The 12,638-nt window shown below is 40.9% G+C and overlaps 1 protein-coding gene across 43 annotated transcripts in view; it reads left to right on the forward strand.

Annotated features, from left to right (window-relative positions):
• The window catches only part of EIF4G3 (eukaryotic translation initiation factor 4 gamma 3), a 378,821-nt gene that overhangs the window by 276,082 nt on the left and 90,101 nt on the right, over positions 1-12,638 (forward strand). For 25 of the 43 annotated variants that reach the window (XM_070079133.1, XM_070079134.1, XM_070079135.1 and 22 more), the window contains 4 exons: positions 916-1,162; positions 4,288-4,421; positions 7,658-7,777; positions 8,124-8,234. In XM_070079133.1, coding sequence (XP_069935234.1) covers positions 916-1,162; positions 4,288-4,421; positions 7,658-7,777; positions 8,124-8,234 — 612 coding nt within the window. The remainder of the gene's footprint in view (positions 1-915; positions 1,163-4,287; positions 4,422-7,657; positions 7,778-8,123; positions 8,235-12,638) is intronic. The other 18 variants (XM_070079138.1, XM_070079141.1, XM_070079144.1 and 15 more) reach the window with 2 other exon arrangements.

The raw sequence follows: 12,638 nt of genomic DNA on the forward strand, positions 1-12,638 counted from the left end.
AATAGACTTGGTAGGCTGGTGCCGCGGCTCACTAGGCTAATCCTCCACCTTGCGGCGCCGGCACACCGGGTTCTAGTCCCGGTCGGGGCGCCGGATTCTGTCCCAGTTGCTCCTCTTCCTGTCCAGCTCTCTGCTGTGGCCCTGGAGTGCAGTGGAGGATGGCCCAAGTGCTTGGGCCCTGCACCTGCATGGGAGACCAGGAGGAGGCACCTGGATCCTGGCTTTGGATTAGCGCAGTGCGCTGGCCACAGCGCGCTGGCCGCAGCAGCCATTAGGGGGTAAACCAACGGAAAAGGAAGACCTTTCTCTCTGCCTCTCTCTCTCTGTCTCTCTCACTGTCTAATTCTACCTGTCAAATTAAAAAAAAAAAAAAAGACTTGTTGCTCCAGAATCGAGATTTCTCCCTGGGTTGTATGCTCTGAGCATTTGCAAGTAGCTTGCTTGTAAAATGAAGAGCATCAGATTTCTAGGACTTAGATATTTCAGACTGTTCCTGAACTCTCCATTTCACAGCCAGAGGGCAGCACGTAAACACACCACAGTGTTTCTTTTCATATTTGCTGAGCTTTGGTGGCAACGTTTGGGGTGCTTGTTTTAGACTTCTGACTAGAATTCTTTCCTGTCCATCACGTTCCAAGGATTAACAGTTCTTTCCATATTAACCTTTGGTATATTTGGATTTCATTAATCTTGTTTTAAAGCATTTCTGTAGGGAGTTGATTGTTTGCCTTATCTCAAGTGCTGCAATGAGAAATTGTTTTTTAAAAACTTAACTGTTTAGTACCATGTGCCAAACACAGACATTGTTATCTGGGGTGGCATGTGTTCCTCTGTTTTCTGAGGAGTAGGTACAGGTCTTCACTTGTATTTATTCACATGAAAAATAGATAACTTCTGTGTTCACTGACAATTTAGCCTAAAGCCGAAGAGGAGCTTTCAGTTGACAAAGTACTTGAATGTGAGCAGGATAAAATGAGCCAAGGGTTTCATCCTGAAAGAGATCCTTCTGACCTAAAGACAGCGAGAGCTGTGGAAGAAAATGGAGAAGCAGCTGAGCCTGTGCGCAATGGTGCTGAGAGTGTGTCTGAGGGTGAAGGAGCAGACGCTAACTCGGGCTCCACTGACAGTTCTGGTGACGGGGTCACATTCCCATTTAAACCAGGTACGTTTATCCCTGCCTTCTCACCCTTCATGCTGCTGCAGCCTTAAAGAAACATGAGTATTACCTCCTCATACAGAAAAGCTCAACAGAAGGAAGAGGCTCCTCACAGAGGAACGGATGAATAAATCAACAAGCATCAGTCACTGGCCAGCAAGTTCATGTTGGGGCAATGATACCTGATGCTGGGAGTCTCCCTTTACTGGCTGGCATAGAGGCATACCTGGCAAAGATAATCAGTCGGTGCTAGGCTGGTGGAGGTCATTAAGATAATTTTAATTGTATTCATTGTAATTGAAAGGGATATTTCAGGTATAACCATCCAATACCATCAGTGCACTAAACTTTTGTCCTAATGCCATTTAAAAAATTACTGACTTGGAGATTTGTGGAGAGATTTGGTGTAGCTGTGTGGGGGAGAAGGCAGTTCCACTAACAGGAGGTAGGGGGTGTAAGGGCTGGTGTTTGACTTACGCATTAAGATGCTGTCTAGGACATCCATATCCCACTTCAAAGTGCCTGAATTCAACACCCAGCTCTGGATCCTGGTTCCAGTTTCCTGCCAACATGAACCCTGAGAGGCAGCAGTGTTGGCTCAAGAATTGAGCTCACCCATGTGGGAGACCTGGGTTAAGTATACTTCTCCTGACTTTGACCATCACCCTTGGCAAGCATTTGGAAAATGAACTAGTAGATGGGGGAACTCACTCTCTCGCTCTCTGCCTCTGAAATTCTCTCTCACTCACTCTTCGTTTGCCTCTGAAATTAAAAAAAGAAAAGTATGGGACAGGTTCAAAGTTTTTCTTAATCTGCCAAATCTAAAGTAAAATTTGCACAAGGCAGTGTATGCGATACCAGCCCTTAACAGTAATCTAGACCAGTGTTTTTCAAATTTTTGGTTTTAGTACATGTAATAGGCTGTGAAATTAATTTAATGGCTCATAAGCAGCATTTTTAAAAAGCAAAATAAGGCCGGCGCTGCGGCTCACGAGGCTAATCCTCCGCCTTGTGGCGCCGGCACACCGGGTTCTAGTCCCAGTCAGGGCGCTGAATTCTGTCCCAGTTGCCCCTCTTCCAGTCCAGCTCTCTGCTGTGGCCCGGGAGTGCAGTGGAGGATGGCTCAAGTGCTTGGGCGCCTGCACCCCATGGGAGACCAGGAGGAAGCACCTGGCTCCTGCCTTCAGATCAGTGCGGTACGCGGGCTGCAGCGGGCCAGCTACGGTGGCCATTGGAGGGTGAACCAACGGCAAAGGAAGACCTTTCTCTCTGTCTCTGTCTCTCACTGTCCACTCTGCCTGTCAAAAAAAAAATTAAAAAAAAAAACAGCAAAATAAAATTTAAAATGTTAGTAAGTCTTCAGAAAGGTCATGAAAAATGTATATTATGAAATAAACTATGCATGGATTTCAAAAAGTTTTTGCACCAAAATAAACTTGTCTTTTAATTCCATTTTCTTACAAACTTTTTGAAGTACTCTTCATATATGTGTTTTTCTTGCATCTTCGTATTTCGTACCATGAGTTGCAGTGAAGAAGTTCTGAAAAACTGCTCACCTGTATGTGCCACCTTGTTATACTTACTTTTCATCACCAGAAAAGATCTGTTAATGGGCCTTGTAAAATTGTAAGGCCATACTATTATAAAGCATTAGGCTAAAATTCTTTTAAAGATCTAGGCTTGAACCAGATCTTCAAGTACTCCACCAGTCTTTCCATTGGAAATTGATACACTACTGGTATTTGTCAGACTGTAAGTCATATCTTGTCCTTCAGGGTTTTTTTTTAAAGATTTATTTTTACTTATTTGAAAGAGTTACAGAGAGAGGTAGAGACACAAAGAGAAAGGTCCTCCATCCGCTGGTTCTTTGCCCAAATGGCCGCAATGGCCTGAACTGAGCCAATCCAAAGTCAAGAGCCAGGAACTTTTTCTGGGTCTCTCACAAAGGTGCAGGGGCCCAAGGACTTAGGCCATCCTCCAGTGCCTTCCTAGGTCATAGCAGAGAGCTGGATCAGAAGAGGAGCAACCGGGACTAGAACCGGTACCCACATGGGATGCCGGTGTTTCAGGCCAGGGCATTAACCCGCTGTGCCACAATGCCAGCCCCATGTCCTTCAGTTTTACAAGAAAAAAGTACAGTTGTAAACTAGTTGTTATTGACTGACTACTTCCTTTGCCCCCATCATACAAATTTCAACAGCAATAATAGTGGGGGAAAGTTTAAAATTTAGGTCTCATTTAGCTGTCTACTGTGTCTGTAATCTACGCATTAGGAAACTCTGCTCGCCTGAAGTGATCTGGGGCCTGCCTGATTTTGATGAAAGTTTTGTTAATTAAAAGAAAAAAATATTTACTTTTATTATCCAATAAAGTTTTATATATAAAATTTCCAATTTTATATAATACATATGAGATTGAGTAGTAAGAGCTATAACAATAACAACAAAATAAGTGCTATGACAATACTACTTTAGCACTCATACGAAATTAAATATTGAAATTAGATTTTTGGAGAAAGATATATGTATTCCCAATTTAGTTGGCTCAGCATTCAACCACGTTATTTTCTGAAGATTTAACTGTAGATAGGTATGAAAATTCTATATGTAGCTGCTTAGACTTTTCATTATCTTAAGTCATTTGGTTTTGTGTTTCATGTCCTTTTACCTTTTTCTCTTCTCTGACATTTCCAAGTGAACAGTTTTCTGCTTTTCCATCAGGCCAACGGTATTATCGAATATCTTATTGCCAAGGTATTTAACGGCTTGGTAATTTATTTTAATATGAGGATGATTCTATGTCCTTTGCCAAAGATTGCATAGCATGGACATAGACAAAGTTGTGCCTGTTTGATTCAGATTATTTTATTATCCAAAGATACCCAGAAAAATGAAGGTACAAATGGTAGTTTATCTAATTTAACATTTTCTGGTGAGTGTTTCCTTTGATTATTTAGTTTGTCCATAAGAAGATAAACTAAATAACAGAATCTGTTTTGTATTCTTATATTATATGCATATATATATATACACACACACATACATGCGTAGATACATACACACACACATCACACACATGTATAATGTATATAATGCCCTACAAACTGTTGTCTGCTTACATCTCTCTTCTAGAATCCTGGAAACCTACTGATTCTGAAGGCAAGAAGCAGTACGACAGGGAGTTTCTGCTGGACTTCCAGTTCATGCCAGCCTGTATACAAAAACCTGAGGGCCTGCCTCCCATCAGTGACGTGGTTCTTGACAAGGTAAGCTGCTTGCTTCAACAAAGCAAGGTCTTTTTAGTGGGAATTGATTTCACCTATTAGTGCAAATACTTAAAGTATGAGCTATTTTTAAATAAAAATATGTGATGTTTGATAATTAGTGTTTCCCTAAACATTGTTAGATTTTGCATTTAATATAGATTAATTTTGATGCCCATATTTGAGTAGTGATTTTTTTTTACTTTTTTTTTTTTTTTTGACAGGCAGAGTGGACAGTGATTGAGAGAGAGAGACAGAGAGAAAGGTCTTCCTTTACCATTGGTTCACCCTCCAATGGCCGCCATGGCCGGCGCGCTGTGCTGATCCGATGTCAGGAGCCAGGTACTTATCCTGGTCTCCCATGGGTTGCAGGGCCCAAGTACTTGGGCCATCCTCCACTGCACTCCTGGGCCACAGCAGAGAGCTGGCCTGGAAGAGGGGCAACCGGGACAGAATCTGGCGCCCCGACCGGGCCTAGAACCCAGTGTGCCGCCACCACAAGGCGGAGGATTAGCTTAGTGAGCCGCGGCACCGGCCATGAGTAGTCATTTTTAGAAAAGATTTATGTACTTGAAAAGCAGTTATAGAAAAAGAGATCTTCCATTATCTGATGGCTGCAATGGCCATGGTTGAGCCAGGCAGAAGCCAGGAGCCTGGAACTCCATCCTGGCCTACCACATAGGTGGCAGGGACCCAAACACTCAGGCTATCTTCTGCTGTCTTCCCAGGCACATTAGCAGGGAACTGGATTGGAAGTGAACTGGCAGTCACGGGATGCCACATTGCAGGTGGTAGTTTATCCCTTTGTGCCACTACATGAGCCCTGATTTTTTAAATTCTATTAAATACACTTTGTATTAAAGCTGTTCCTTGTGATGTGGTTATAATTATGTGTTTGTTAGGAGAAACATGCCACTAAACTGATATGAAACTCTTTTCCTACTGTTCTGTAACTTCATTATGGAATTATAGTGATACAGGACAGTTCAGGAACCTAGAAAAGTATTTAGCAGGTCAAACTTCAGTAGGAATCCACATAATTCAAATAATGTGTAACTTAAAATTTCCCCCAATGGATACTTCCAAGGGATTGAAATCTCCAGTCTTGTGCAAAGAGGTGGTCATCCCAGGCCAGTGCTGTGACATAGCAGGTAAAGCTGCTGCCTGCAGTGCCAGCATCCCATATGGGCACCGGTTCAAAACCTGTCTGCTCCACTTCAGATCCATCTCTCAGCTATGGCATGGGAAAGCAGTAGAAGATGGCCCAAGTGCTTGGGCCCCTGCACCCATGTGGGAGACCGGAAGAAGCTCCTGGCTTCGGATTGGCACAGCTCCAGCCATTGCGGCCATTTGGGGAGTGAACCAGTGGTTCGAAGACCTAACTCTCTCTGCTTTTGTCTCTCTGTAACTCTGCCTTCCAAATAAAGTAAAGAAATCTTTAAAAGAAAAAAAAGAGGTGGTCATCCTTCCTCTGTACACATGATCTAATGGTGCACTTAACAAAGTCGTACACTCAGTATTCATCTGCTTATTAATTCAAAGCCATAAGGTCAGTTGTATATCTGTTCAAATAATTTCTTATAAATCAAAGGTGAACCAGTGTTGATAGCTAACCTTGAAATTTTTGTTTTGAACAGTGATTGTTTTCCTCCATTAAAATATAGATGTTCACTATTTTATAGAATGAAATATCTCTTCTTAGAGAGATGTGCAGCAGTTGCTTATCCATACCTTTTTTGCATTATTTACTTCCTTCTAGCAACAGTCTTCTTATTTTTCTTGGTATAGCTAAGTCTTCTCTCTTAAGTACTTATGTAATGATTGATTAGCTGTGTGGATTGTAGTCCACTTCATAGGGCAAGTGTTACAGCCACCAAATTAGATGATCCCCTTAGAAAATATTTCTTTCAGTCTTGCCGCTTCCTTCTGACTTGGAATGTCTTTTAATTGACTTCTCCCTGAACTGAGAGTCCATAGTCATTTTATGCTTACACAAAGTCAGATTTCTCAGATTAACAAGACAAAGTATAATTATAAATGGCTCATCACATACGAAACCTATCTGAGACTTACTGTTCATTCTGCCTACATGCCTTACTAACTATAAGTTGAAAGCATCAAAACCCAAATGAACAGCAGCAGTAGACCTATAGGCAAGACCTAATGTCTTAGTAAATATCCTAAAAAGAAATATTCCCAAATCTGGCCCTAGTTCAGAAAATTTTAAAGTAGTGTGCTTTATGTTATTCTCTTGGTCCTGTCTCTAATAAACCAGTGCACTGATTGTATGAGTGTCCACCATTGGGAATTTAAGGCCTAATTGGTTCCACTGTGCCTGAAAACCATTGTTTTCCTAATGACTCTTTTTTTTTAAATTTTTTATTTTATTTATCTATTTTTGGCAGGCAGAGTGGACAGTGAGAGAGAGAGACAGAGAGAAAGGTCTTCCTTTGCCGTTAGTTCACCCTCCAATGGCCGCCGCGGCTGGCGCTGAGGCCGGCGCACCACGCTGATCCAATGGCAGGAGCCAGGTACTTATCCTGGTCTTCCATGGGGTGCAGGGCCCAAGCACCTGGGCCATCCTCCACTGCCCTCCCTGGCCACAGCAGAGAGCTGGCCTGGAAGAGGGGCAACTGGGACAGAATCCGGCGCCCCGACCGGGACTAGAACCTGGTGTCCCAGCGCAGCAAGGTGGAGGATTGGTCTAGTGAGCCTCGGCGCCAGCCTTCCTAATGACTCTTAAGGCGAGCCCAGGAGAAGCTCATATTGGACTTCTGCTGGTTCAGAAGCCATGGCTTACCATTTCAGCTGGTAAAACTTTCAAAAATTTTGTTCTGTGAGCCCAGCATTGATGGCACAGTTGCTAATACAACGCCAGCATCGCATTATCTCGGTTCTGGATCAAGTCCTTGCTACTGTGCCTTGGATCCAGCTCCCTGGGAATGCACCTGGGAAAGCAGCACATAGCCCAAGTACGTGGACCCTCGCCACCTACTTTAGAGATCAAGATGGAGTCCCAATTCCTGGCTTCAGGCTGACCCAGCCCTGGCTTTTGGGGCAATTTGGAGAGTGGACCAGCAGATGAAAGATCTCTCATTTCTGTCATTCTGCCTTTCACATAAATAATAAATAAATAAATCTTTACCTCTACCTACTCCCCAATTTTTTTGAATCATCTTTGTGGCATTGAATGCTCTGGAATGTGCATGTGTTAAGCCTTCCTATTCCTCTTCATGCAGATCAACCAACCTAAATTGCCAATACGAACTCTGGATCCTCGGATTTTACCTCGAGGACCAGACTTTACTCCAGCCTTTGCAGATTTTGGAAGGCAGACTCCTGGTGGAAGAGGTGTACCTGTAAGTGCAAATTCCCTTTAACCCACTCAGTTAGCAACCATCATAGACTCCCTGACACTTTGTCTAATTAAGAAGTAGTGGAAGAGGTGAAGTCTGTCTTTTCCATACTAACATAAAAGCAAAATAAAGAGTATCCTTGAGTTGTTTCTACTTGAAAGGAACAGGTCTGCATTATAATTAGGTCTGGGGTTTTTCCATAATTTTTTTGGTTGAGATGACCTGCCAATGGATTTTAAAATAGAGCTAATCTTGTTAGGATTCCTGTTTTGTTTTGAGGTGCCATGATATACTAGTGATCTCTGATGACATTCTGCTAATGGTCTTGTCTTTGTCTTTGTTTCTACAGATTTGCAAAGTGCAGAGCAGGCATGGATTGCCAATTCTGGAACAGAGCAAAGCCCCTGCTTGCACTCCACTGGCGATGTCGCATCCGCCCCTGAAGAGCCTGCCTCTAGGGGTGCGCTGAATCCTTTTTTAAAAAAAAAAATGATTTATGGTATCATAATAGTTTCTGGTTTGCTTCTTTTACTTACTATAGGTTATGAAGTGAAAATGTGAACAAATGATATGTACAAACGATTGCAGTATTGGTAAACTGCAGATTGCCATTACTCTCCCAGTGGCAGGCTCTTCAGCGGTGGAAGTGGCATCACCAATGGAGTTATGCTGGGGCACTGCACTGTGCAGAATTCGGCAGGCTCTGCCTACTCCATCCTTTGTAGATTTGCAGAAAGCGTGGGGAAAGTTGCCAACGATGTGAATCTCTCTTTTCCCCTAATTAGAATGGCATGGAGCATGCTTCATCTGGAGTTCCAGAGGAGCTTGGAGTTCGATGTTTATTTGCGGATCACGCTGTTAGGACACTTTATTTTTATGCTTGTGGAAATGTTTTATAGAAGGTGACACTTTATTTTCCCATCGCCTTTTTTACTTTTAGAATGGCAACTTTTGAAACCTGCTTTGAAGAAAGACTGTACATGATCAGAATACAAATGTCACTTTGTAGATATTCATTATTTGATTACTTGCCTGGAGCTGAATAGTTATGAAAATATTTGCCAGCCTACAGAGTGCTGAGGACTTTGTGAAGCCTAAAGAAACCTCCTTAATTTGAGCCTTACAGACCTCTGCTGTAGGACACTGTTCTTTATCTGTTTTCTCTTCATCTTTTATCTTTATCTCTTTTCTCTAAATCTTAAATTAGTTTTCTAAAACTAGAATTACCACACCAGAAAGTCTTAGAAAGCAGCTTTCTAGAAACTATTTTATGCCTTTTTCTTTTAGCATTATTGCCTTTTTTGATGGTTTAAATTTACATTTGTATTGCTTTTCATTTTGATAGTGTTTTATATCTTCCTTTTGCCAAATATTTGAAATAATGTTGATATCATTTTGATTATTCGCTAGATAACAACACTTGTAGTTATTATTATATTGTTCATGTGTCATTCATAGAAGGTATGAGTTGCTGTGTCTCATCCTCTATATATGTTTATACTTGTTATTACTAGCTTGTAATGTATTGTTTGCTAATAATTAATTACAGCAAAAGAAATATTGTTGAGTGAAGAATAAGCTATATCTTTTAAATTATTTATAATAGAGAATGAATTTTCAAAGAAACCTTACCAAACGTCCACTTGCCTGTATGCCTACATTCATCAGATAAATGAGTTATTTTGGTACATTCAAAGCAATGCAACTAGAAATGAGACCTTAGATTATGAGTTTTTTATGGCTAAGAAACTTTGGCGTGTATCAAAAGATACCTTTTAAATGAAATTATGATCTATCAAAGTAATGTTGGTATGTTACACCATAATGCAAGTAGTTATTTGATTAGCCTCCTATCTTATAGACATTCTCCACTTAATTTGCCCAGCTTACCCTGGAGTATTGATAGATGCAGGTGGGAATGTCATACTCCAGAAATACCTCACATATAAAAAAAAGATAATGTTATTTTGGGAAAAGAGGAATAGTGCTACATTTTATAGCTTCTGGCTTCATACATCATATCATTTTGCCAGCTGTCCAACTTGGTGATTACATAAATATCCCTTGATGTATAGTGAATTGCCTAGCTATGGGAAATGCCCAGGAAGTTTCATCTCTTAAAAACATGCTTGTTGTTAAATCAGGTTTTTTGGCAGTTAAAGTGATATTTTAGTAGTGATTTGTTTATAAACATCACAGAAAGTACTCCAAAAGAAGTGTCGAGGGGTTTTGGGTGCTAGGCATTCGGCACGGTGGTAAGATGCTGCTTGGGACACCTACATCCCGTATCAATCTACCTGGGTCCACTCCCACTTTCACTTTTGACCCAGTTCTCTGCTCAGGCACACTCTGGTGGACAGTTGATGATGGTTTGAGTACTTGGGTCTCTGCCACCTACGTGAGAGACCCAGATTGAGTTCCTGGTTCCTGGCTTTGGCTGGCCCAGCCTGGGCTGTTATATGCACTTGGGGAATGAGTCAATAGATGGAAGATGTCTGTCTCTGTCTCTGTGTCTCTCTTTGTCCGTGTGTGTGTGTGTGTGTGTGTGTCTGTCTCTCTCTGTCTCTGTCTCTCTCTCTCTGTCTCTGCATATCTCGGTCCCTCTCCCTCTTTTCCCTCCTTCTTTCCTTCTTTATATCTCTCTGCCTTTCCAGTAAATAGAAATAAAGAATTTTTTTTTTAGAAAGAGGATCCTTGAGCCTAGGTTGGTAGTAACTTGCCATTCATACTAATTTTAACAAACTTTAAGCTCATCTGTTATAAAAATCCTAGGAGTAGGGTTTATATCATCTTGCCCTTCTCTTTAAATGAACCCTTGATTTGTTTCTTTAAAAACTGCTAGGATGAATATTGCTTTTCTTTTCTCTAATTATCTAGGGAAGCAAATTATAGTTTCTGAGTAGATGGAGTACCGAATATTAAATTCCAAAACAGAAATAAGTGTACTTTCCTATCTGATAGACTTATGACAAATGAGAGTGGGTGTAAAGTCACCTGGAACAGACTGCGGCTCCCTGGATAATCATCCCTGAATTGTGGTACGCCTTTTAGTGCTGGGTTTGTCAGCTTAGAGCACAGTGTCCCTTATAGTTCCTCCTCTGGTCTGCAGTCAGGGTTGCCTTTCAAGCAAGGAGATGAGGCTTTGTTTCTTCCGTCTTCCCTGTAATTCTCAGCACAGGATCCTAGATTTTATTTTTGTTCCATAAATGAGTCACTCATCAGATAGTACCACAGTTGAAGGACACTATAGACTAGAGTTTGTATTAAGTTTTTCACACACAAAAAGAGGCATGAAATATTTAAACCTACACATACTTTTTAAAAAGTTCCTTTTATCTTGGATATTGATGAGCCCTCCTATGGTTTCTAAGGTCTCTCTCATGCCTTGTATCCTGTGTTCCCCACAGTAACTTTGTAGCCGGGTAGGCCGTCTTCCATATGAGGAAGCTTCAACTCAGCACAGTCCAGAGGCACACTCACAGCGACTGCTTGTAGAGTAGATTTGGACTCTGAAGTGCAGTCCTTTGTCTCCTGTTGAGCCCCTTGTCTCCATGTGCCACAGTGCTTCCAGATTTTGATCTTAGCTTGCAGACAGGATTAGAGACTGATTAACTGAGACAATGATAGTAAAGCCAGAATACTAGGGTCAATGTTTGTGAACAGTGTTTATCTTATTTATATATATAAAAACAAATATAGCTTTTAAGTTTGTCTTGGGAGCTTGCAAATGGGTTATAATCTCAACTCTTTTATCATGGATTAGCAATTTATCAGCTTTTCAGAACTTTTTCTTTTGAAATATTGTCACGGCTTTATCAAATCTTGAATAATGATTTCTAAGCATTTAAGATAGTAACTATTAATAATATTTTAATACACAAAATGCAACTTTTATCTTACTTATTATATCTTGCTGTAACAGTACTTAAGGTAGTGACCTTTAGGACATGGCAACAAATATTGGTTTCAGCAGAGTGTAGTGGGCTTCTAGCAAGTTCTTTCCTATTTGTTAACATTTCTCATCTCTGTATTGTTCATTTGGAATTTGTGTCTTGTGGGAGATAAAGAGATGTAGCCATAAATTATATCTGTTATTTTCTAGATTAAATCTCAAAGCCTGTTCATTGGTGTTTGTAGTAGTTTGGGAAATGGAAATTTTCTAACTCTCTCTCCAGAAATGCATACTATGGTTCTTATATGACCTTCCCATAATTTCCTTTCATTATTCCTAGACATACTTACTTTTGACAAATTTTTACATACAAATGTCATTAAATTAAAGTTCTTGTGATATAATTGTTTACTTTAGTTGTATCCAAATGTTGAAGAAGATATTAACTCACTCAAGTCAACCCTAAAATATAACCTGAATTATGAATACCAGATGGTATTTGATTTACTGCATTTTCTTAACAGAATTGTTTGGGCTGGACTGTCATATGAAGGTTTCAGTTATAAATAAGTGTTCTTACAGTCATACTGTCTTGTTTAACAACTGTTCGCTTTTGATATTCTGGTCTGATGGTCCTCTTTAAATTGTTATTTCTTTATTTTATTTAAAAGGCAGAAAGAGAGAGAGACACAGGGAAATCCATCTACTGTTTTACTGCCCAAATGCCACAACAGCCCAGGCTGGATCAGGACAAAGCCAGGATCTGGAATCTGAATCTGGGTCTCTGAGGTGGCTGACAGGGACCCAACTACTTGAGCCATCACCTGTTGCCTCCTTGAGAGTGCATTACCAGGAAGCTAGAATCAGGAACAAAGCAGGACTTGAGCCCCAGGCACTACGGTGTAGCATGTAGACATCCCAAGAAGCATCCCAACTGCTGTACCAAATACCTGCCCCGATAGTGACTATAAG

This window comes from Oryctolagus cuniculus, chromosome 7, assembly GCF_964237555.1.
Source record: "Oryctolagus cuniculus chromosome 7, mOryCun1.1, whole genome shotgun sequence".
Taxonomy (NCBI): Eukaryota; Metazoa; Chordata; class Mammalia; order Lagomorpha; family Leporidae; genus Oryctolagus; species Oryctolagus cuniculus.